The 26,505-nt window shown below is 39.3% G+C and overlaps 1 protein-coding gene across 1 annotated transcript; it reads right to left on the bottom strand.

The window, feature by feature from the left end:
- Nucleotides 1–26,505, bottom strand: NLRP14 (NLR family pyrin domain containing 14; the record flags this gene model as incomplete). The annotated part of the gene is given in 12 exon segments (XM_080641587.1): nt 1–136; nt 809–979; nt 7,424–7,594; nt 9,915–10,085; nt 11,556–11,726; nt 12,152–12,322; nt 15,414–15,581; nt 18,147–18,302; nt 21,551–21,553; nt 21,555–23,145; nt 25,383–25,454; nt 26,214–26,505. Coding segments are annotated over 12 exon segments (3,273 nt in total).

Raw genomic sequence — 26,505 nt, 5'->3', positions numbered from 1 at the left:
TCAGAAACACTTCCACCAGGAACCATCTTCTCCGTTATGATCACTACAATCCTGCTTAATGACTAGGTGTGGATTGCTAACTCCCACAGCTTCCAGCAGCTTCTGGGCTTCCTCATCAAATGCCTCTGTGCACAACCTGAGAAAACAAGGGAATATCTCTTCTTGCACTCGATTTTCCCACAGCCTTTTACTTTCTCATGATATTTTATTTCAATGGGGTGGGGGACTATTAAAGTAGAGAGAGAATATTAACATGGCTGGGGAATAGAAAAGGAAACTAAGGGATATGCTGAAGGGGATATTGCAGCTGAAGGAAAATGGAATATAGGAGAGAGAGAGATGAAAATTTAAAAGGATCCTCAAAGAGCCCCCCTTTTTTTTGTCAAGCAAAATAGTAATACTAATGATGATAATGAAAACAGCTAATGCATACATTGTTTATTACATGTTAGGTACTGTTTTAAAGACCACCTATATTGACTCAGGTGAATAAGCCTATATGTAGATATTATCATTTCATATCATTTTACAGATAAGGTAACTGAAACACAGAGATTGGGGACTAGCACAAGTTCAAATATCTATTAAGTGGCAATAAACTCAGGTAGTCTGGCTCTAGAGTTCGTGGCTCTTAATCACTATGCTACATTGTCTCTCAAAATTCAGTGTTCTATGGGAGAAAAACAAATAAGCGCCTAGAAAATGCCCACGGATCCACAATCAGGTTGATCTCGAGGCCTGCAATAATGAGTGGCTCCCCCAGTCCCTCATTCCAGAAAACTTTCTTCTTAAGCCAATGAAGACTTACCCTAGAACTTGTAGTTTACATTCAGGAGACCTCAAGACTTCACATAACTTCTTAATTCCTTCAAAACCTAAGGTATTATGCACCAGGTTCATTTTTATCAGTCTTTGGTTATTGCGAAGAGTAGAGGAGAGATCCTGACAACAGAGAGAGGTCAAACCACAATATTCCAACCTGCAGGGAAGAGAGACTACAGATAAAATGAACTTTATCCCATGAAAGTCAGCAAGCACAAGAGATCTGGGAGTGTAGGATAACTCTCAAAGCATAAAAAAAAAAATGAGTATGATTAAGGGAAATTCAAAGACTATAAGTACTTACAATATTATTCTAAAGATTTATAGGCTGAATATATCCCTTTCAATATCATGAACTGGAAATTCATAATTATAATTCAGGGCATAAATAAAATATGGAAGCACACTAAAGAAAACGAATGCAGTTGAATCCTTGAATGGCATTAAAAATATAACATAAGTAGATTTTAGAAATAAGATATTGTTTAAAGAGCAAGGTATATAATGTCTCTAGCACCATGCCATTTATGCAAATAAAAAAGCATGCACCAAAAAACAGTATCACATCTTTTACAAGGATACACACAATTCTATGGCAAATTTCAAACACATTAGCTCAGGTGCCTACAGGTGGAAAGGACAGTGGTTAGTGGAGATAAATTAACCAACTAACCAATCAACGACCAATGGGTCCTTGCACAAACCACTGATAATACAATACTATGAACTAAGGAAATATGTTAAACTTGATCTTCTATACCTGATGATTCCCCCCAACCAACTAATTTATATTTAATGTTCACCTTAATGTTTACCTACTCATTCAACAATTGAGTGCCTAAATACATACCGAGTATACAAAATGTTTTTAAGTTGCTGCCCACATGGAACACACATTAATGTAGTGGAGCAATAGTCACACCACTAAATATGACACAAAGTACACAAATATCAAACCTTATGGCAAAATGTATAAGACATAAAATATTATCAAGAATTCACCAGGAAACAATCATTCTAAATTTGTAGTCACTAATAACAGTCAAAAAAACGGTTGTACATTTACCAATGGAATACTATGCGGCCATAAAAAAGGAAATCTTATCTTTGCGACAGCATGAATGTAGCTGGAGATTATTATGCTAAGCAAAATAAGCCAGCCATGGAAAGACAAATACCATATGATCTCACTTATATGTGGAATCTAATTAACAAAATAAACTAATCAACAAAACAGAAATAGAGGTTTGGATACATGAAACACAGATTGACAGCTGTCAGAGGGGTAGGGGGTTGGAGGACTGGATGAAAGAAGATGAAGAGATCAGCCAAAAAATATAAATGCATACCACATAGACAGACAACAATATGGTGATAGCCAGAGGGAAAGTGGGCAAGGTGCAGGTGGCAAAGGTTGGGGGGAATGGGGACAGAAAGAGACTTTGCTTGGGGCAATGGGTGCATGATGCAGCGTGGAGGTGACATTTTGTTGAATTGTACACTGGAAACCTGTATGGTTTTGTGAACCAATGTCAATCAACCCAATAAATTCAATAAAAAATGCAGAAAACAAAAACTAACAACTACAAAATGAAAAACATGTCTACAATTATAAAGGAGATTTTTAACATTTTCATAGTAACTGAATTATCTTGAAAAAATCATTAAAGACATAGATTTGAACAACCGGATTAACGATCTTAACTGGTATGAAATATTGCAACTAACCAACAGCTCTTCATATTCTTTTCAAGTACGCCATGGAGCACATATAAAAACTGGTTATACACTAGGCCATGAAGCAAATGGCATCATACTTCAAAGAACTGAAACCATATATGTTCTCAGACTGCAATGCTAGAGAGTAAATATAAAAAGATAACAAAAAACTTCTCCTATGTTTGAAAATCAAGGAATACACTTCAAAAATAACTCGTGGATCGAAGAAAAAAAATCATAAGGGCATTTAAATATTTTAGACTAAAAAAATAGCAACATTCACATAATATCAAAACTTGTAGGATGAAGTTAATGCAATGATTTAAAGGAAAATCATAACTTTGAGTCTGTGTTGGAAAAGAAGAAACATTCATAAGCTAAGCATCCAACTCAAGAATTTAGAAAAAGGAATGGTAAAATAAACTCAACCAAAGCAGAAGAAAAGAAATAAGATAGAAACAATTCATGAAACATGACTAGGTATCTAAATCACTAGAGATGATTCAGAAATTAAGCAAAAATATTATTAGACACTTGCCAATAAGCTTTTAAATTAAGATGAATAGGTAAAAGCATAGGAATACTATTACTTACCAAGATTATTCAATAAGAAAAACCTATATAAATGTATATATTTTAAAAATTGAATACAAATTTTAAAAGTCACACAGAGGAAGCTTCACATCATATAGCTTCACCGGAAATTTCTACAAAGCTCAAAAAAGAAATAATTCCAATCTTGCACAACCATATTCCAAAATGCACACCTGACTGGCTAAAATTTTAAAAAATAAGTCTGACAAAATTGGCAAGAATAGAGAGCAACAGGAACTCTTCTTACACACTGGCAATGGTAGAATAAATTGGTACAATCCTTCTGATAATGTCTGATAAATCTGAAGACATATATTCCCCCATGATATAACATGTCCACTCCTAAATATTTATTCTAGATAAATGCTTATGCATGTGCCTCAGAATTTCTGTATTAAAATATTTATAGCATCACTAAGTCATAAAAGAAATAAAAATAACCCCACCTACATTAGAATGGTTATTACAGTTTTTGGTGTGGTCATTCATTGAAATCTTTTACAGCAATAAAAAAGAGTTAACTACAGCTACATGAAGCAACTGAGTGACTCTTACAATCATAATATTAAGCAAAAAATTCATTAATACCAAAGAATATATAAAATATGATTCCATGTATATAAAGTACAAAATCAGGCATAACTCAATTATATTAATGGTTTAAAATTACATACACTCATGATTCACTGTACAGGAAAACAAATAAATGACTGCCATAAAGTCAGGACAATGGCTGCTTATTGGGGAGAAGGGAAGAAGTTGTGATTTCGAAGGGAAGACTGAGGAGAATTTGGTTTGCTGGGGAAATTCAATTTCCTGACCTGGGTGTGGTTACATACATTTATTATTTTTTAAATATTAGTTTTATTTACTTTTCTGTATTTACTTATATTTCATCATGAAAATGTTTAAAATATGATTTGACAGAACTTAAACATAACAGAAAATAAAAATAAAAATTATAGAATGAAAGTCACATTAGAAGTGGACAAGTGTATTTTCCCAACTGCTGAATGACTTGGAAGACTGCTTGGTTGAGTTCATAGTTTTTCATCATCCTTCCTCTGGGAGTTTTCCAGAGAGTCTACTACCTGCTGGCATTGAAACTAGTTGCAGAAAAGTCTGAAACCAGTGGATTCTTCACCTTCAGTTTCCTTATAAGATACTTTATCTTTAGACCTGTATGCCAATAATTTGTCCTGTGTTTACTTGTCTTTCTTAGTATTTTTCTGGGGAAATGGTGTGCCTTTTTAATCTATAGATTGTGCTTTTTTGGGGGGTAAGGTTTCCTACCTTTAATTTTTGCTTTTCAATTTTTTTCAGGATCACTAATATGTTGGATTTCTTCTGTTGGTTTTCCTTATCTGTAATTTTCTTTAATCTTTTGAAACTTATTCTGAAAATGCTGAAAATCATTTTTAACAAATAAGGACACTGAAGGGGAAGAATCTGTTGGTTTTACTAGTAGACTTTTCTACAACTAGTTTCAATGCTAGCAGGCAGTGAACTCTCTGGAAAACTCTCAGAGAAGGATGACCAAAATACTTTGAACACAGCCGACCAGTTATTCAAGTTCACAGAAATCGAAGTCATTTTCAGATATGCAAACAATCAAGGAGTATAGCACCCATGTCCTCTATTTGGAGGAAACAATGGGTCAATAGTCAAGGTATTCAATGAACATTCCATCGTCTCTGTCGGCCACAAGCATCTGGTGTTGCTGAGCTCTGGAATGGCCTCACAAAATTAAATAAAAATATTTTTTATTCTACCTCTCTTGCCAACTCCAGGGCAGTTTGATCACTAAATGCAGCTTCTCCTGAAACGTTCACCTCTTTTTGGCCCCTCCTGGGTAATGATTAGGTTGCAAGCAATATACTTGCATCCTAAGTTATACAGAATAACTTTGGAATTTCAGGATTACATCCTGATCATTCCCGGGCATGGTACTTTTCTTTCCCTGACAGTAACTCCAGGCCAGACTGGTTGGTACTCCAGATACAGCCTGCCTCCAGGTGGCAGGCCAGCAAGAAGGGACCTATGATGTTCAAACTTATTCAGTTCAGACAGCTGGATTCTCGTTTGGATTGACTAGGCCCCAGGTCATGAGGATAATGATCCTTTGGTTGAGTACAGTGCTAGACAAGAGCCAAGGTGTGGGGTATAATGGCTTTCAGTAAATACTATAAAACTGCCTTTGTCCCTCTTCCACCTGATCCCTCTGGACTGAAGGTACAAGTTGGGGAATAGTGAAGGGGCGCACTGACTTCATTGCTGGGGGGAAGAGTAGCAACACCAATACCTGGGAAGAAACACTTTAGAACCTGAGAGTTACAGGGACTGGGGAGAACAAGAAGACTCTCTTTTCCAACAATGGATCCAACAATGCCACCTGGCAAAATAGTTACATGGTCTGCTTTAGTCCAGCAGCTGTGGTGGGCAAAATGACCCATGACCCAGTTGTCATGCTGGCTACACACGCTATGAGAAGAGAAAATCTCATGTACACTTGGCAGGACTTAACTATTCTGCTGTACCTGAGACCATCAACGGCAGCCCCCGAATGTGGACCCCTCTCATATGTTTACAAATACAACCACAGATACAACCTCTTTTCAGGCTGACCTATACAACTTCACAAGCTTCCCAATGCCAGAAAAGCCTGGGTTAGGCCATGTATGGCAAATGAAGCAGCTGTAACTATTCAGTGACACTGCCCATGTGACAAACCAAATCAATTGAATGGTGACTCAAGTCAAATACAACACAAATACCACACCACAGTGACTGGTGCTATATGTTATATGTTTGCAATTGGGCAGTGTGGCCCGATGAATGTCTCTTTATTGGGGATGGGAATGCTTGTGACCCATCTTTTTCCCCTTTATTTATTGCCAATGACACTAAGATTGGCAGGTCATTTTCAACTCCCTTTTATGAATTGTAATGGATAATAACACCTATTGTTCCTCCCTGGGTCTAACTCAATTGGCTGAGTCCAGGACCCTGGGCACATAGTTGAAATTGGTACTGAAATTTGTCCCCATCCTGTACTTCGATACCTGTTGGTAGTGGTGTTAATGAAGTGGTGTATGAGACAAATGGACCAAATTCGGTCCTAGCCTCTGCTGGTCAGATTAATTAGAATGCCCAATGAAGTGGCACTTCCTTGTGAAAATACACCAGAAGCCAAGACTGTACTGTGTAGAAAAAAGAGTAGATATTGTTGGGAGACATTCTATGGGTCTTTTGTCCTCCTACATTTTTGCTGATAACTCTTTACCTAGGCCGTTTCCTAGGACACATGTGCAATGAGCAACCTTGTTGGATGAGGTAATGTGTCCCTCTCCAGGACAAAGAGCAGGCTTACTCCCTGCATGCTATAAAATGGTGAGTCCCCAAACTCAATGTTCCTCTCTTGGGATGAAACCTACTGCATGTGCAGACATCCATTGGGCTCCTCCACAACAATCCTAGGGGACTTACGGCTCAAGGGAAACTGACACAAACATTCCTAATGCTTGTGTGCTTATGCATAAAGTCCTCTTTCTCTGATAGGATTCTATGTCTCCTGTCAGCATCCATGAGATTGCAATAGGCTATCTTACTAGGTGATGAAATTAAATTTCAGACCCAAAGTTATAATATCATCATTGCTGTGATAAAAACATATACACAGTCAATAGAATATGAAAAAGCAACACTGTCTTGTAAGATTCAGAGACATATCATAGGGCCTGGGCTTCCCACATGTAAAGCAAAATTTTTGTCCCAGAAGTCAATAATTCATGCTGCATGAGTGAAAATGTACTCTCCAATTTTAGTTCAAAATTTTAAAAAGAAAATAAAAATCTAAACAATATCTGAACATAAGTATTCAGAACACAGGATAAGATTTTGTTATGTTGCAAGCTCCTTGAGAGCATCAATAGAACTTTTCTAGATAGAAGATGATTAGTAAAATTACACCTTAAAAAAATAATAATACAAGGCCAAATGGGATAGCTGAAGGACGACAGAATGTGGAAGACCTAAATTAAATCCCATTTACTTAATGCATACCCTGTCCAAGGTACTGAGAAGGATGTAAAGAAATGTGAAATATAGCTTCTATACTAACAACATACAATACACACTGACCCATATATTTGAAATTCAGATTCTCACTTCTGAGAGTAACTTACCTTGTAACCCCATCCATTTTCCATCCTCTCTTCGTATACTAAATTTCTCCTACCTATACTAGCCCCAAATAGCTTTGATTCTCCTAATGGAAAATTGAACTCACCCGAGCTTCTGAATATTACAGTTTGGATGCCTCAAAGCTTCACACAGAATTTGGACTCCATCATCCTGCAAGTCATTGTTCCCAAGGTCCAGGCTCCGCAGGTTTGGGTTGTTCAGAATAGCAGAAGCCAGGTCCAGACAACAGGCACTAGTGAGAATACAACCCATCAGTCTGTAAGAAATACAAAAGAAAAGTGAGACCTTTAGCTGTGAGGCTTAATTAGTTTAATCCTGGGAGAGATTCCCAGATATTTGCACCTTTTTTTCTGACCCTTTTCAATCTATAATCCAGGATGCACACAAGAAGGTCTAACATTACCAGTAGAAACAGATGGGTTTCTTAATGAGCAGAAAATAAAACTGCTTTTTCCTACAAACAGGTCATCATCTATCATGCTTGCCAAATAAAGGTGTAAACACTCCTATCAATACTAAAAAGGATTGTAAGTTTTCCCAAGAACCCACTGATGTCTATACTTTGTTTCTAATATAGTTTTTACATTAAAATGCTTTCTAGGAATCTATCTCAGAGTGTTATCTCCAAAGAATCAAGAAGCTACGTATAAAAAGATATTTTCTGTCTTTTGCAGGATATTCAAGAGCATTTAAAATATGGCCTCAAATGTTCTTTTTCCCTCTTTGGTCCCCATCCTATTCCCCAACCATACAATCTATTGTTTTCCAAATATACCACATCTGTCCTCATTCCCTTCCTTGTCTCTCTTCTTTCCTTCTGCCTGGAATATCTACACATAACAAAACCCTCTTCATCTCTCAAGCTTAAAGTGACTCACGTCTCCTCTGTCCCATTCCTTGTTCCTTGGAAATTTTTGTCATATCTTTATAACAAAATATGAAATATATTAGAGTTGGCAAGTTCTTTCCCTACTATCAGCATTTTGTGAATAACTTGGGGATAAGAGCATCACCTTAATAATAACCTTTAGTCCTCTTATAATCTAGCTCATATATGTTGTAAATGTTGTTTGAGAGAACTGGCATGGTCTACAGAGACTATAAAGGCAGCTGAGAAAGCACCAGCAATGCAAAGGAAAGAAACTGGGCCGAGCAAATATTTTGTGGGTATAGGTCACTTAGCAATTATATCTCCGTAGCTGAAATGAAGGCATGGCTTTAATGATAATTTCCATTGTGTAAAATTTTATTTTCCAATTGAATAATAATCAAGGAAATTTCAGAGAATCACACTGTAACCCATATCATATTACATTTTCCTAAAGGAAGTACAGAAGCTTATTGGACCCAAGAGTTCAGTCACTTTCGTGTTTCCAGATGTGACAACCAACTATTAAATTCACTTGGAAATTTGGTTATCATGAGACAGTCCAGTCAAGACAAACACCTCTAGGCATACCAATAATCTTGAATTTATAGTTCTAAAAAAACAATGACTCATCCAGGCTACGGGTCAGTCCCATGGAAGGCCTAGTGGAAAAGTGAGCTGAGACTGCTAAGTGACACCTATATCTTGCCTCAATCTAGCTACAACATTTATATAATGCAATGTTAAATATTTTGCAGCCATTAAAAAATCAGTAAGATAATCCTATATATTAAAAGCTAATATGCAAATTGACCAAACAGTGGAACGACCAGTCGCTATGACGCACACTGACCACCAGGGGGTAGACACTCAACACAGGAGCTGCCCCCTGGTGGTCAGTGTGCTCCCACAGGGGGAGCACCCCTCAGCCAGAAGCCCTGAGCCAGGCTCATGGCTGGCAAGTGCAGCAGCAGTGGCAGGAGCCTCTGTCACCTCTGTGGCAGCACTAAGGATGTCTGACTGACAGCTTAGGCCCACTCCCTGAGGGCTCCCGGACTGCAAGAGGGCACAGGCCGGGCTGAGGGACCCACCCCCCCCCCACTCCTCCAAGTGCACAAATGTTGTGAACCAGGCCTCTAATTGTATATAAGTATTTAAATGTGTTTATGAAATACTCCTGCGTAAAAAATAAACTCAAAGTATCATCTATACAGTAATCACAATTACACATCTATGTGTCATGCAAAGATATGTATGCCTATTCACAAAGTAAGAGAGAACATAAGAATAAACACAATTATTGTTAAAGAATGATTGGATTGTTGGATAGTTTTTAAAATTCCCTTCCCAGTTTCTTTAAAAGTTTTCCCAATTATAAGAAAGAAAAACCTGTAGAGCACAATTTCAGCTTCATGGAGGTAAGGTGAAGGACACAGTAGGGGCACTGGGGCACAACCAAGGGAAAAATAAAGTGACTACTGTTCGGCCTGATGGCTCTGGTCCTCTTTACCTGGGGAAAGTTGACTGTAATTAATGTATTAATTGGTTAAAAAAATAATTTAAAAAAAGGCCGATGGACAGACTTTCTCAGGAAAAATGAGAGGGAATATATTCTTTCCTCCGACAGATACTCAGCTCTCAGTCTTTCTTTCCATACCTCCCCTGTGCTCACAGTAAAGCTACACAAACCAACGTCACAGAAACCTACTCCAGGTCCTGAAGATTGCACCCTGGATGCCGAAAGACATCACACAGAAGCTTTACTCCATCGTCTTGTAGCTGGTTTGATGCCAGATCCAGATGTGTCAGACTCTTGTTGCTTCGGAGAGAAGATGACAGGTGCTCACTGCTACCTGAAGTGAAATGGCAACGCCGCAGCCTACAGGAAGGACAATGTGAGGAAAATGGAATCATTGCTCCAGTGCCAGAGATTTATATCCTTGAAAAGATTTCATGTTACGATCTCTATCTACATCTCATCAAACAGCCTCTTCCCTCATTGCCTCTTTATCTCACTTGGGAAACAGGTTTGCACCAAATTGGGCTACAGACTAGATTCATGTTCTTCAGAATTTTTATTATTATAAATAAAACTGGATATAAATATAGTATCCTATTGCAGAAAAAGCTACATGGAGCCAAGAAGCAGTCCTACGGAGTAGAATGGGAGTAATCACAATAAAATAAGTACTTTTTATGCATAATAAAGTGGCATTTCCACAATCAGTAGGGAAAAGATATATTATGCCATAAATCATTTCAGGACAACAGACCTGACATGGGGGAAAATAAGTTTAAGCCTTATAACAAATTTAATTTGGAGTACTTTAACATTTAAATGTTAAAAATAAATTCATAAAGAATATGAAAAAGATGTCATAAGTGGATTTTTTTAAAGAAAGGTATTTCCCACTATGAAAAAACTTCTGAAAGTCATGACGGGGAAGAAAACTAGACTTCAGAAAAATTTTAAGCTTCTATATTCTAAAAATGACCATAAAGAAAACTAGAAATACAGCAACATGCTAGGAAAATTATTTGTAATACATAAAATATAATATTAATAGTGTATTTGTTATATCAGTAACCATAATATATAACATAGATACAGAAAACACCCAGAAGAAAACTGAGCCTATGAAGAGATAATCCCTAGAATATTAAGGGCCAAAAAACATTAGAAAAGATGCTCAACATCAAATCCTTATTTAACATTATTTTCAATGAAGTAATTAACATTGATAAAAAAGACTGTAGATCCTCAGTGAGGATATCAAAATACAGGCCCCTAGACTGCTGAGGGAATATAAACAATCTATCTGGAGGCAATTTAACCATATCTGACAAAATTAAAATTTTGGCTCATCAATTCCGTGTCTAGGAAATTACCTAATAACAGAATAACCCAGTGTGATCCAGCCATACCAAAGAATGCTATATTTCTGTTTAATGGCATTCCTACATATTTACCTATTCTGAGCCCATAATATGGAACTGAACAGGTGGACTTTAGTCCTGAATCCGTCATTTTGTTGTGAGCATTAGGCAAGTTGCATAATCTTTCTAAGCCTCACATTCCTCACCTGTACAATGAGGCACTTAGAACTCAGGTTGCCAATTTGACACAAACAGGAACTTCTGTACAGGTTTACAAAATTTAGCACAAAGCCCAGCACACAGTAAAGACACAATAAATGGCAATTATTAATATCATCATCTTCATCATTATCACTAAAGCCAACAGTAGGGAGAAAGCAAGGGACAGAATGTGTTCATATTATTTTCTCATTTTAAATATATTTCAAAAATGTTTATTATATTGAAAGGCTGAAAACTAGCAGACACTTACACAAGGCTCTGTAGAGTGCACTGTGGATGCTTCAAGACATCACTCATAAGCTTTACTCCACCATCTCCCAAGATGTTGTCTGCCAAGCACAAATGTGTCAGCCCTTTGTTGCTGATGAGAGCCAAAGAGAGATCCTCACAACCAGCTACTGTCAGGCCACAGCTTTCTAAGCTGAAGGAGAAACACAAATGGGAAGGGATCAGTCAAATCCCAAAGTTCATGCTTCTCTTCTCCTTCAAATGGAAGTTAGCTGGTACTTACAACCCCTACACCTCAACTATAGACTCTACTTCATCAAAGCTACTTAAATTATGGATTCCATTTCAGCTATGCACAGGGTGTACTGAAACAAAAAATAGGAGGGAAGAGGAGAAGCCTGGAAAAAAATGAAAAATAACAAGTTAATCATGAAGAAAAGTGGGTAAAAGTTAAGTAAAAGAGGAAGGGCAGTAGAGGGTGAAAAGGAGGAGCTGATCCACAATTAACAAGTGAACCAACTGGTGTCAAGACCCAGGCAGATTGCCCATTCAGTTCATAACTAATGTGTCCAAGGCTGAACAAAATGACTCTACAGAAAACAAAGCAAAAAGACTCACGACAGTCTCTCTAGGTGACAGTTTGGATGTCTTAAGGCCTCACACAACAGCTCCACTCCGTCATCCAATATATTATTGGTCGACAGATTCAGAAATATCAGGCTGTGGCTTCTGATGAGAATCTTGGAGATATTCAGACAGCAAAGTGTAGTTAGGCTGCAGGATTCCAGGCTGGGGGAAAAATACAGAAACATAGAAATGACTCCTCCTTGGAGAAGAATTATAACCAACGCTCACCCAGCCAGAGCATTTGGTCACCGGATCGATCTGGGTCTTTGGGACCTTTTCTGATAACCCAGCTTAACTCTAGAATAAGAGTGATTTAATCCCATCATAAGGCTCTGATAGAGAGTTAGAAGGGGGGGGGGTCTTTTCCATTCCCACATCCCCAATTCCCTATGAAAACATTAAAAATATTTTTAAATATATTTTTATTAATTTTAGAGAGGAAGGGAGAGGGAGAGCGAGATAGAAACATCAATGATGTGAGAGAATCATGGATCAGCTGCCTCCTGCATGCCCTGATCGAGCTGCAACCCCAGCATGTATCCTGACTGGGAATCAAACTTTGACCTCCTGATTCATAGGTCAACACTCAATCACTGAGTTACACCAGTAGGGCTAAAAATATTTTTAAATGATCATGTTTTAATCTGGGAGGAATGTCCTCTAACTACATGGATGGAGGTGGACTGGAGAAGAGCTGCATCCTGGCATTCTGATTTATGAAAAAGATGGGCAGGAAATCAGGAGCAAAAGCTGCCACTCCCACTACTGCCTGCCAAGAGCTTACTTACAAGTGGGAGTCAACCTACGCTTTCTGAGGAAACCAGTCCTTACCAGTGAAAACAAGAAGTAAAATGTTTCTAAAAATAAAGTTTAAAAAGGGCAGCAGCAGCAGAAGAAAGTAAGTGTATGTAGAGCCCCTATTTTTAGAGACTCATATTTAGAGACCACCTGTGCTTTCGGCATGGCTGGACCTGATTATCAGCAGCTATTTATAAAGAGAGTCCAGTGGCAGCAATGTTCCTGGAACGTGGAGTTGTTTTGATTATTTCTTTTAATCAAGGACTTATTAACTTGAGTCCCCAGGAATTGATTCTCTTCATCAAAATCAGGGCATACAGAGGTAGGAACAGGATTAGACCTCAATGGATGACCCAGAACATGGCCTAAGGTTGAAAACCTCAACTTGCCCTGAAAAGGTGTTATGGACTGATTAGTGCTCCCCCAAATTTGTATGTTAAAGCCCTAATTCCCAATGTGACTGCATCTGGAGACAGGGCTTTTAAAGAGGTAACTAGGTTAAATGAGGTCACAAGAGTGAACCCCTAACCCAATAGGACTGGACAAGACATCAGCAATGTACGAACACAAAAAAGGCCATAATATATGAGTAGGCAGCTGTCCGCAAGCCAAGGAAAGAAGCCTCACCAGAAACCAAGCCTGCCAGCCCCCGGATTTAGAACTTCCATCCTCCACAACTGAGAAATAAACCTCTGTTGTTTAAGCTACCTAGCCTGTGTTATTTTGTTACGGCAGCAGGAGTAGACTAATACTAAAGGGCATTATATCAGCAGCCAAGCAGGCAGTTAGGGAAATGAAGGCAATCTCATACATTATGTTTGGAGAGAGGTCTTCTAGACAGAAAGAGTACTATAGATTAATTCATAAAGTTTTAACAGAAAAAAAAATTATCTAAACAAACAGGAAATAAGCACATGTATAACATGGCCAGCCAACTGTCCATAGCTCTTATAACAGTTCTAAAACAATCATAAGACTAGAAACTTTCCCACATGAAATGACAATAGGATATCTACAGGACTCTTGATTACTCCTCAGTGGCCACCCACAATGGGACAACTTCCAACCCTACATGTTGTAGTGTTTTATTATTACAAAGCTCTGATGACTTCTGCCACGAAACACTCTATTCACTGGTGTAAGGAGCCCTACTAGTTGACCCAGTGAGATGGTTTCCTGTCTAAAAGCCTAGTAACCGAGCCCACATCAAGGCTTGTCAAACCTCAACTGATGAAAGAGATCTTATCAAGTCCTACTGCTCTGTTAAGGGCCAAGGCATTTTGGTTTGGATCCACAGCTCCCACTGTAAGAAAATATCTTTCCCTCCACTTAACAGCTTTTTGCCACTAACATGTTTTACTTTTACAAAGAGACACCAATGACCTACTTCTCATTTGAGTTCCAGAACCAGAGGCTACAGGTTATAGAAAATTCTTCAAAATGTACTAGAACTACTTCCTAGATGGTAAAACCAATACCCTAACCTGTCCTGCTGACAACTAAACACATTCAATAATTATGCAACAAATTTTCAGACATGCTATGAGAGAATTTCATCCTGTAAAATAGTGAAACCTAAAAATAAATTCCGAATGGTAACAGAATTCATATGCCTATTGTCAAAAAAGAAGGTCTTATGGCAGATTTTACTTGTTTTCTACACACAAGTTATCATTTGTTTCCCACAAATACAGACCTATGTTGGCCTTTCATGTACCAAGGTTCATTCTTACCCCCCAACCCCACGTGAATCCAGGGATTACAAAAACCTCTAAGGTAAAACTTAATGCAATGATTTTTTTATTTTGCTCCTGTTTGTTTTTTTGGTTTTATTTGCCATAAACTGAATTAAATATCTTTCATTGGAACATGAGATCTTTCTTGAAACCTGCTACACAATGTGCAGACCAAGTATGACTGCTAGACCCCTCACTTTCATAGAGAAAGAAAATCAGGCCTACCATTAGGATCAATAGTGTGTGACAGTGAGAGAGCAGTTGCTATACTGTTCTTCCTCAATTTTCTATATTGATCAGTGAGTTGCAATTACAAGGTGAGGGCGATTCACTATCAAAAATTAAGTAAAACTGAGCCTGCCCCAGCTACCACTAGTGCATTCTTTTCTGAGCATCAAAAATACAGGGAATAAACACATGCTTGCATTTAAATATGAAAAAAAATTAAATCTTATATATTCTGGATCTGCTGTTTTTTTTTTTTTGCTTATTTTTTAGATTTAGGTGACTGAACAATGAGGGGTCTTCAGTGGGGGGATGGGAGGAGTTAGAAGTCCTACCTGGAAGAAATTAGCCTAAATCTACTGATCTCCCCCCCGCCCCTTTCCATATCATGAAAGTAGATGTAACCTAGTCCCACGAACAGCAATTCCAGGCTGGAAGGCTCTATCTGGACGAATACAATTCTCAATTGTAATACCAAAAAAATCACGACTTACCTCAGATTCTGCAGTTTGCAGTCTGGGTGTCTCAAGGCTTCACATAATGACTTCACTCCACCGTCCCCTATATCACTTCCTTTCAGGTCAAGATGCAGCAGATTCTGGTTGTGAGTCAAACAACTGGCAAAATTCTGACAACCATCAGCAAAAGAAAAAAATCTCAACCTTCAAAAGAAAAATATGCAGGAGGGATTACAAAATCATCTCTTTTGTCTTTTCAAGCCCAAATCTTGAATATTATCTAAATACTCCTGCCACCTCTTTTCCTACTCTGGGTTTCTCGTGTTCCAGGTCAGGTCATAAATCCAAGTTTCATTTGCTGCTTAGAAAAACAATTGGGTTACAACTTAGATGTCCATGATATCCTGATAACTGATACTCTCAACTTTGTTTGACCTTGAAGGAAAGGAAGGTAATATCAGGAAAAAAAAGAGGAGTTTTTGAACCCTTAACCCCAGGAATGGCTATCAAAAATTATTGGGACTATTCCAAATTCTGCAATTACAGTATTAATTTATAATATTTCACTGTCAATATCAACTTTTTAATGTGTATCATTAGCAAAACATCATTGCAAAATATGCCCTACCATCTCATGGACAGCCCAAAGCAAAATAAGAAGGAAGCTAAATCGCCTATTTTTCTTCCGATTTCCAATCTCCTAACTCAGTCACTGTTATCTGTATCCAATTCTTCTGTAGTACCTCTGTGGGCCCCACATGCCCAGCAGGTTAACACTGCTAACTGTTCAAAACCTCTCTTCATAATACCACCTGCCCTCCCTTTTGCCCTCTACTTACCCTTTACTTTCACATCCCTTCCAGCCAAGCACAAGAAAATAAAGCTTTTACCCATTTTGAGCACTAACCACCATCATCTAATAAAAGTGCCAAATGTACTCACTAAACATAAATTGGAAAGTACAGCCTCACTTGTTAGGGAAATGGGACTTAAGTAAAGCCACACCAGGGTGGGAAAGACTAAGAGCTGCCTTCATGGTGTCACTCCCCTCCACCCTCAACCCAAGGGACCTTTGAATTCTAAAAGAGGAAGCTATCTAACCCAAAAGATGGCATTAACAATTGTTAGGATTTAGGTTAGTGACATTCAGTGAAGGGACAAACTGGGAAGATATTTGGGGGTGAGGAAAAGGACTTCTAAGAACCCCTTCATCATAACATACATGCAGTTTCCTGCCACATCTATATGCAAGTCCAGACCTAATCTAGTTATTTGAAATCTAAGGTCAGATATCACTAAAAACACCAAGGCTCTAAGGAAAATATTTAAGGGGAAGACTGTCTCTCCCGCCCCCCGCCCCCCAAAAAATAATCTTCGGTGCTAATGGAAACAAAATATATCATTTGTTCAGCATTAGTACATATTACTGAGCACAAATTAGGCTTTGAGTGCACTGATGGGCACTGAACACAGAAGACAACAGGATCAGTTCCAGCTCCTAGGAGAGCCCATGGACAAGAGGGAGACATTAACAAGCAAACATTAAAAAAAAAAAAAAATGACCCTAGCTGGTTTGGTTCAGTGGATAGAGCGTGGGCCTGCGGACTGAAGGGTCCCAGGTTCAATTTCAGTCAAGGGCACATGTCCCGGTTGCAAGCTCGATCCCCAGTGTGGGGTGTGCAGGAGGCAGCCGATCAATGATTCTCTCTCATCATTGATGTTTCTATCTCTCTCTCCCTCTCCCTTCCTCTCTGCAATCAATAAAATATATTTTTAAAAAATGATAGGGTATCTAGAATCAAATTATGAGATAAACTAAAAACTGCAATAGCAAATGTTGGCAAGGATGAGCAGCTGGGGCTTTCACATGTTGCTGGTGGGACTGTGAAATGGTACAATGACTCTGAAGAACTGGCTGGCAATTTCTTAAAAAGTCAAACATCCTCCAATGAACTAGCAATTGCATTCCTGGGTATTAGCCCAAGAGATAAAAATGTATGTCACAAAAATAAAAGGTGAACAAAAATATTCATAGCAGCAGCCTTATTCATAATGGCAAAAAAAAATGTGGAAACAACCTCAGGTTCTATTCACAAAAGAATGAAAAAGCAAGTTGTATTCTATCATACAATGGAATGCTAATCAGCGATAAAAAAATAACTACTGAAACATGCAACAACATGGAAACACATTTTGTTGAGCAAAAGATAAACACAAAACAAGTCTTCCTAAATGATTTCCAAGAACAGAAAAGCTAAGCTATAGTGATAGAGATTAGAAAGTGGGTCTGAACAGGGTGAGAAGACTTTTAGAAGTGGTACAAGAAAGGACTCTGAAGTGAGGGAATAATTTTGTCTTGTTTTTGGTATTTACATAGCTGTATGCAATTTTTTACATAGCTCAATGCACTGAATGAATACTTAATATATGTGCACTATATTGAAAATAAATTATTCCTCAATAAAAAAAATTTAAAAAGAAAAAATAGTATGTTCCAGAACTTACTTTGGAAAATGCTTTGTTGACCTGCCTAGAATGCCTTACCTTTGTATTCTTCCTCATCTAGAAAATTCCTAATCAAGCCCCAAAACCCATGCCAACAGTTACCATGCTCTGTGCAATAGTTCCTAGAACAGGTTAGTTATGCCTCCGTGTTCCCAGAGGTTTCCACTGTTCACGTTTTAAGAGTATTTTACACTGTTGGTCTCCCCTGATAAGTAGGAGTGGGAGGTGGGGCACAGAAACTAGAACAACTCATGTCAGACTTACAATAGCTTTTGTAGTTTACATTTTGGGTGCCTTAGTTCTTTATAAAAAATCTTCTTTGCCAATTCATTAAGGTTGCTATGATATAGCTCCAATTCTCTCAAGTGTTCATTTGTATGAAGCACAGAACAAAGATCTTGCCAGCAGTAATAGGTATCCCTATTAACAAGAGAAAAGCATACAAATTTTATGTGCATAAAAGATACAAAGGGGAGAAATTCAATTATAGGTAAGTCAAAGGGGCAGTTAGAATTTGAGGTCTACATACCTACATTGAGTAGCCAGATTATTCAATTATAGGTAATTCAAAGGGGTGGTTAGAATTTGGGGTCTACATACCTACACTGAGTAGCCACATTATGATCTCTGAACCCATAATAATCTGGCCACTCAGTGTGTGTGTATATTCAGGCCCAGTGCATGAATTCGTGCATGGGTGGGGTCCGGACAGGCTGGCCAGGGGGAGGGGACATGGGCGGTTGGCCGGCCTACCTGCTGGTCGAACTTCTGGTCGAGGGGACAATTTGTATATTAGCCTTTTATTATATAGGATATACACTGAGTGGCCAGATTATTACACTTTCAGAGATCATAATAATCTGGCCACTCAGTGTATGTTAGTAGGGGAAAGGCAAACGGAGAAAGGGTACTTATGGAAAAACAAATGACTTTTTGGAAAGGTAAGTGGGCCCTTAGGAAACTAGATGGAGACATGATAGTTTATAACAAGTTCTGTCTAGTTGTAGGGCCAACTTCAGTCTCCAAGAAGAGATAAATGCTGCTCCTGGGGGCAGCTTATGACAGGTAAGTCCTTTTGGGAAGCTCTGCTTTTAGGCAGATAAGGGATTTCAGGGACTCCAACACCTTCAGCTCAAAACATTCTTATGCAAAAGCTGCACCTGTTGCAGTGGCACATCCTGATGCCCTTCACTATTCAATAAACATTGGTTCCCCCAATACCTTACTTAAATTGGAATGAGTGACATTGCAGAGTGGCGGGCTCTACATCACCTGAAGTCTTAAATCTGAAAACTGGGCAATAATTCGTTCATGTGCTTACTATGTACAAATATTATGGATAAAATGGTGAACAAGATAAGAATCCCGTTCTTAAGTTTACAATGTAGTTAGGTTGTAGCAGAGACTGAAGTCACCCGTAATGTCCCTTTTAAAACACTGGGTTCTCAGATTCCATTTTTATTTTAGTAACAATGCCAACTCTAGAATTAGATAACACTACAACAGAGGGGAGGGGAGAGGAGCAGAGCATGAAGACTGGCTATATAGTGGCCAGAATGCCTTCCTAATATTTATTACTAGAGGCCCGGCGCACAAAATTTGTGCACTGGAGAGGGGGTTCCTCAGCCCGGCCTGTGCCCTCTCGCAGTCCGGTAGCCCTCGGGGGATGTCTGAGTGGGCCTAAGCCATCAATCAGGCATCCTTAGTGCTGCTGCAGAGGTGGGAGAGGCTCCCGCCACTACTGCTGCGCTCGCCAGTCATGAGCCCAGCTCAGAGTTCTGGCTGAGCAGCGCTCCCCCTGTGAGAGCGCACTGACCACCAGGAGGTAGCTCCTGTGTTGAGCGTCTGTCCCCTGGTCAGTGCACATCATAGCAACTGGTCATTCGGCTGTTCGGTCAATTTGCATATTAGCCTTTATTATATAGGATTAGGCTTAATATACATTCTGATGCCCTGGGTTCAATCATGTCTTCTGTCAATAGAACTATGAAATCAGAATCAAGAAAATTGACTGGAGGAGATTATTTATAACTTCCCAAGGACAGTAAAGTGAGAGTCACAGCATTCCAACCTTCAATTCCTGCTCCCACAGTTCAGAGAGAAATGAAATGTATTCTTATAAGAGGGATGCTGCAATTGTATGTAACAGCAATGAGACAGCTTGAGTAAAGTTGGAAAACCAAGGATTTATCATCAGACGTGACCTCTTTCAAGTTACACACGCACTTGGGTGTTTTTTTAATACATTTCTTAATAAGTAAAAAGGAAATTGGATTTTTAGGAGACTAAATGAGTTGGGACTTAGAAGACTATCAGGTATGTGTGAATCAAATGTTCGCTATTATTTATGGTTAAATCAATGATTATACACTTACTTTTTAGGTGAACTTCCATGAATCTCAGTTTTATAATCTTAAAAATAGAAATGTGGTTTTGACCAGCCTTCAATTGGATATGTTCAATATCCTGTACACTCTATATACCACATAGTAAACTCTCAATTAATTTTAGTTAAATCTAGAACTAGTCCCATAGTTCAACTCTTCAGACTTAGATGGGTAGAGTCAGAAAAGGCAACTTGAGGAAGGAGAGAGGGTATAATAATCCTATATAATAAAAGCCTAGTATGCAAATTGACTGAACAGCAGAACAACTGGTTGCTATAATGCACACTGACCACCATGGGGCAGACGCTCAACACAGGAGCTGCTTCCTGGTGGTCAGTGCACTTCCACAGGGGGAGCGCCACTCAGCCAGAAGCTGGACTCACAGCTGGCAAGCGCAGCAGCGGTGGTGGGAGCCTCTCCTGCCTCCGAGGCAGCACTAAGGAGCAGGGAGCAGAGCAGTAAGGAGCAGCAAGCAGGCAGACGGTAAGGAGCGAGGGGTCCTGGACTGTGAGAGGGATGTCTGACTGCCAGCTTAGGCTCGCGTGGGGAGCAGGCAGTCGGACATCCCCCAAGGGGTCCCAGACTGCGATAGGGCACAGACCAGGCTGAGGGACCCTCCCCCCACCCCAGTGCACAAATTTTGTGCACCATGCCTCTAGTAATAAGCAAAAAATGCTGAAGGTTCATTTAGTCTTTCAAAACACTCATTCAGCACCTACTATTGCTTACCTGCATCTGACTCCATCCAGTTAGGTGTTAAAGAGCTTAGACCTTTCTTACAAAGGCCAATCTGTGTCTAGGCAATGAGCTAGGTCAGTAGAGTACAGTGGAGCATAGCCCAGAGAGATGATCTACGTACACTCGGTCCAGGAAGAAATTCCTGGTCCCTATTCTTCTGGAGGGCATTGCTTTTACAAGTTAATAGAAGTAGGATAGTGGATGTAAGTTTGTGCTGTGCCACATCCTTCCTTCAGGGCTGAGGCACTCATTCCCTAGTTGCTGGGAGTGTTCACAGTTGACAGCTCTCAGCCAAGTCCCTCTCTTGGGATTACCTTCAAGTGAAGAGAGCCACTTCAGGCAAGTTTCTGCCTATTCTTTACCAAGAGCTGTGGCTGTTCAATAGAGGCTTCAGTGCCTGGCCTCCATTTCTCAAGGTGGGACAACTCTGAATATTTTTCCAGGCTCTGGGACCTCAGCTAAACAACTCCTCCCCTCCCCCAAGACAAAATCGACTTCCTTCACTCCCCCACAGGGCACTTCCAGGGAACTGACCTAAGACACTTACCAAGTTTCAACTGGGAAGCTTGATTTTAACATCTTCTCAAATACCACAGTTACAGACAGTTTAATGGTCCGTAAGCACTGGCAATGCTTAAGGCAGAATGAAGACACAAGCAAATGGAATTTCTCGCAAATATTAATGACAACCTTTTGGAAATATCTCATTGCCTGGATTATAAATGCTTCATCTTGAGTCTCATACAGACAGTGAAATAACTCCAGACATCCCAGCTGGATGAAAGAGTCACTGTTTCCCAATATTTCCATCCCCTGAAGTATCTTCCCTTTTATCTCCAATGACATGTTACAGTTAAGAGTTTCCTCCAGTTGTTTTACTCGGTCTTCATTCAAAAGTCCAAACAGAAAGCATTTCATCTGTGTCAAATGGGGGTGTTCACAATTGGTGCTTTCAAGTAACAGCTTCAAGTCTGCAAAAGACTGAGAGGAATGGTCCCCGAGTTTCGAGCTGTCTGCCAACATATAGAACATAGCTGCAAAAAACTCCTGAATGTGTAGGTGGGTGAACTCATAGCAGTTTTCATAATCTGTGTCCTTCTGCAGAATATTCATGTCCAAGAAACTAGAGACATCAGATTTTGTTAATTCATGCTTTCGGAAATTTGCCCTGTAAAACACGTGTGTCATAGACCATACTCCTTTGGCAGCCAAGTGGCACAGATTCCTCAGCTGGGCTTGTTCGGGCAAACTAGGACATCTTCCGTTGACCTGTGTGAACAAGCTGGAGACATAGCAGGAAAACAGAGCCGTGGTGGATTTGCAGGTCAATGTGATGTCACCACCCTTCTCCATTTGCTGCTCCAGACTATTACAAATGACCCAGCACACTAGGGGGACACTGCACATGCTAAAAAGCATCTCATTGTTTCTCAGTAAACTCAATACTAGCAAGGCCCACTTCTTGTCTTCAAAAAACCCATAAACATATTCCTCTCTGGCATCTTCTGACATACCGAGTAGCTCTACGGAACGCTGATTCTTCAGCAAGAGCTTTAGCTTCTCATAAGTTGTGAGCCTAGTTGTCACCAATAAGAAAGACTCAGGGAGCATCACTTTCCTCAGCAAACTACTCATGAGGAAGGACACGGGGTGTACCTGGGTCCAGTCCTCGCACAGGACAAACTCGGGTTCCTCAAAGGCAAAGTTCAGCTCATCAAAACTGTCAATAATAAAAAGGAGATTACTTGGCTGGGACATAATATTTTCAATGGGGCCTTCTGTGCTGGGCCAGTCTGTTGATATCATTTCAATAAAGCTTCTTTCTTTCCACTGGTTAATCTCTCTCGCATTGAGATAAAAAATATAGGTAAATTTCTCCTGATAGAGAGTGCCCTGAGCCCAATCTAACATGGCCTTTCTCACCAGGGTGGTTTTCCCGACTCCAGCAGCCCCTTGCAGCACCACTGTCTGTGGCTGCTCACCGGTGTTGACATCCACATCAAACAAATGTTCTAGCAGTTCTCTACCTTCCTCAGCAATCTCATGATGGAAATCTTTAGGTTCTCCAAGCCAACACTTCTCATCCGGCACGAGGGAAAACTTTTCCTGTATTTGAATCCTATATTTTGTTCCATCACCTGAATCAGAATGGAGCAAAAACAAAACAAAGATATACATGATCAAAACACATTCTATGATGTGTAACGTTAAGAATACTGGACCTGGACTTCGGAACAGGAAGAGATATAGGCTGAAATAAAAAATCAGCTGGCTTAGCTAAGAAAAAAATATAAACAAAACAAAGAATATTCCTGTAGATTTAAAACATATGTTAGAAACTGAAAAAATAGAACTGGCAATGCATAAAAATAAATTTGTGATGGAAAATAAAAATTAAATCTGTTCTAGAAATATTTTCTCTTTTTACTTTTCCTCCTTAGAGAAAATAAAGATGATATATGTGTAGAACAGAGTTATATCCAGATTAAAAAGGAACACAGGTGCCCTGGCAGGTGTGGTTCAGTTGGCTAGGCATTGTCCTGTGCACAGAAAGGTTGCTGGTTCGATTCCCAGTCAGGGTACGTGCCCAGGTTGCAGGCTGGATCCCCAGTAGGAGGCATGCAGAAGGCAACCCATTGATGTTTCACTCTTTCCTTTCTCTTTCTCTTTCTCTCTCTCTCTCTCCCCCCCTTCCTCTTTCTCTGAGAAATCAATTTTTTTATAAAAAGGAAAATAGGCAACAATTAACAATAATAGCCAGTGAGGAACTGAAGCTACAGATCTGAAGCTACAGATCAATCCACTTTATACAGGTAAAACACTAATAGAAATGAACACTGAAACATACCCTAAAGAATATTTTTCATTTCATTTTATTTATTTATTATTGAATTTATTGGGGTGACACTGGTTAACAAAATTATACAGACAAAAGAAAAAAATTCCCAAGTGTCCAAGTAGAATGAAAATATAATTTCATCTTTGCCTAGTTAAGCCTGATTCCATCTTTAGATCTCAATTAAATGTCACTCCATACTTGCCCTAGCTGGTTTGGCTCAGTGGATAGAGTGTCGGCCTGTGGACTGAAGGGTCCCAGGTTGGATTCTGGTCAAGAGCACATGCCCGGGTTGCAGGCTTGATCCCCATTAGGGGGCGTGCAGAAAGCAGCTAATCAGTGACTCTGTCACCACTGATGCTTCTGTCTCTTTCCCTCTCTGAAATCAATAAAAAAAACCACACACAAAAAAACCCACAAATATCTAACATACTTAATATCACAGTAAATTATGCTTAATTCTCCTCCAAGAAAAGTTATGATATTAGAATATAGATATTCTTTATGGTATAATATCTAGTACAGTGCAGTACTTAAAAAGAAAATTGAGATTATAAGGATGACTTTTAATTTCTTTGTTTACTTTTATCTGTCTTCCAAATTTTCTGACAGTAAATTTCTATGGAAATAAAAACCTGGTTTCTTAAATTTATACCATAAAAACAGATGTCCTTATATTGAATCAGAAATTAAGGTCAAAGCAGGAAGTCATCTTCAAGATCATTTAAAGAAATAAGCAATTTTTATTAGTCCTTGAAATGAAGTAGGGTCTCAATTATTTCTTTTTTTTTAATGTTATTTATTGACTTTTTTTTTTGAGAGAGAAAGAGCAACATTGATTTGTTATTCCACTTACTCATGCTTTCATTGGTTGCATCTTATATGTGTCCCGACCAGAGATTGAACCCACCTTGGCATATTTGTAGGGATGACACTCTAACTACTTAGATACCTGACCAGGGCCTCAATTACTTCTTGAATGGAATAGTGTGGCCTCTTAGAAACCAGCATGGCTGAGTTATGAATACAAAGCTTTCTCACCTGCTCCGGTTTTCTTTGTACTGTAATTCCGTTTACATAAACTGAAATTCAAGTAAACAGAATTCAAAACAAAGTAGGGAAAATGGAAATGGGATTGAACTAGAAATTACACTTTATGTGGACTAGTCAATCAATACCGTGGGAACTTAATTACAGCATCACTCCTAAAGGAAGGGAATAGACGTGACAGGCTACAGTCCCTGCCAACTCAGAGACTCTTAGTCCATAACACACAAACATGAACATACCTTTGTTTATTAGACTTTCACCTTTGATTGGGCATTCCCAAATACCATTCTCCTGAGGCCCTGAATCAACATGGCCCTGACTCTGACTTTGGCCAGAGAGCCAGTTTTGTTGACTCTTTGAATGATATCAGTGAACAGGTAGGAATTAGAAGTTATCAAGAGTTGAAAAAAAGTGCCCTCACAGATAGATCCCATCAATGCTTTAAAAGCTCAACCTCCTCCCAAATCTAACAAAAACCTATCTACTTACCCAGAACTCCCTCCTGGTCACCTTGGGCCTCTCCAGCCGTGATGTCCTCTGGTTCCATAGTCTGGGCTGTCCCTGCAACAGGATCACAAGATTACCAAAAACAAGGAGAGCTTTGGTAATGGCCAGAATTTTCCTCAGTAGTCCAATTCTATGACCATCTAGGTTTAAGAAACTAGGGCCAACAGAGCCCCAGACTGCACCAGTTTACCTGAGGGAAGAGTGATGTGATGTAACCAACACTGAAGTAGGAGACCTCTTGCCATGCCACCAGCCTGTAACAGGGCAAGTGGTCTTGCCTAAGCTTAAGTGTCCTTGTCTGTACTGACCTCACAGAGATATGGTGAGGCTCAAAGCAAATATGAGTAAGGAATTTTAGATGTCTACAATATATCATACTTGGGAATGACTAAAAATACTGGCTTGGCTTATGTCCCTTAATAATTTTTTTGCTCATTCCTCATATTTCAGCAAAGATTTTAAGCCATATTTGAGATTCCTTAAAATTTAGGCTAATGTATGAGCTTATCTGTAGTTTAGGCAAAGGTATACTAGATGAGATCATTCTTATCACTCAGTTGCTTTGATCATGCTAACTGCGACCAAATGGATTAAATACTAATTAATGAGCCAGGCTGTAACAGTTCTCAAAACTTTCCTGCCTCTTTGTTGTTTCTCAAATGATCCAACAAGTTCCCAATATATGTGGCCTCCAAGGAGTTTGTGAACCACTGAATGGTTTAGTCCCTAAATCCCTTTCATAGAATCATCCCAGTAGCTTCCAGGAAGCACTTCCTTCTCCCTCCCCCCAGATATGTCCCTAGCATCACTCACAACTCATCTCAGCTTTTGCTCTCTCACACAGATCCTTCAGGTTCATCTTGCCAAAGATTTTCAGAGCCACATCCCAGGCTTGCTCCCCTGGATAATGCTTGTGCATCAAGTTAGCCAGATCCTCCCGACTGGCCTTCTTCACTTCAGTCCAGGGTATCAGGCAGTTCCCGGGTCCTGTGGTCTCATTCTTTAGGAATGACTTGAATTTACTTAATTCATTTTTGTTTAATTCCTCCAAGTACAGTAGCAGCCCAAAATCAGAAAAGAAGGAAGACGACGAAGAATCTGTCAT

Source organism: Plecotus auritus (genome assembly GCF_963455305.1).
Source record: "Plecotus auritus genome assembly, chromosome: 9".
Taxonomy (NCBI): domain Eukaryota; kingdom Metazoa; phylum Chordata; class Mammalia; order Chiroptera; family Vespertilionidae; genus Plecotus; species Plecotus auritus.
This window is presented reverse-complemented; position numbering and strand designations above follow the sequence as displayed.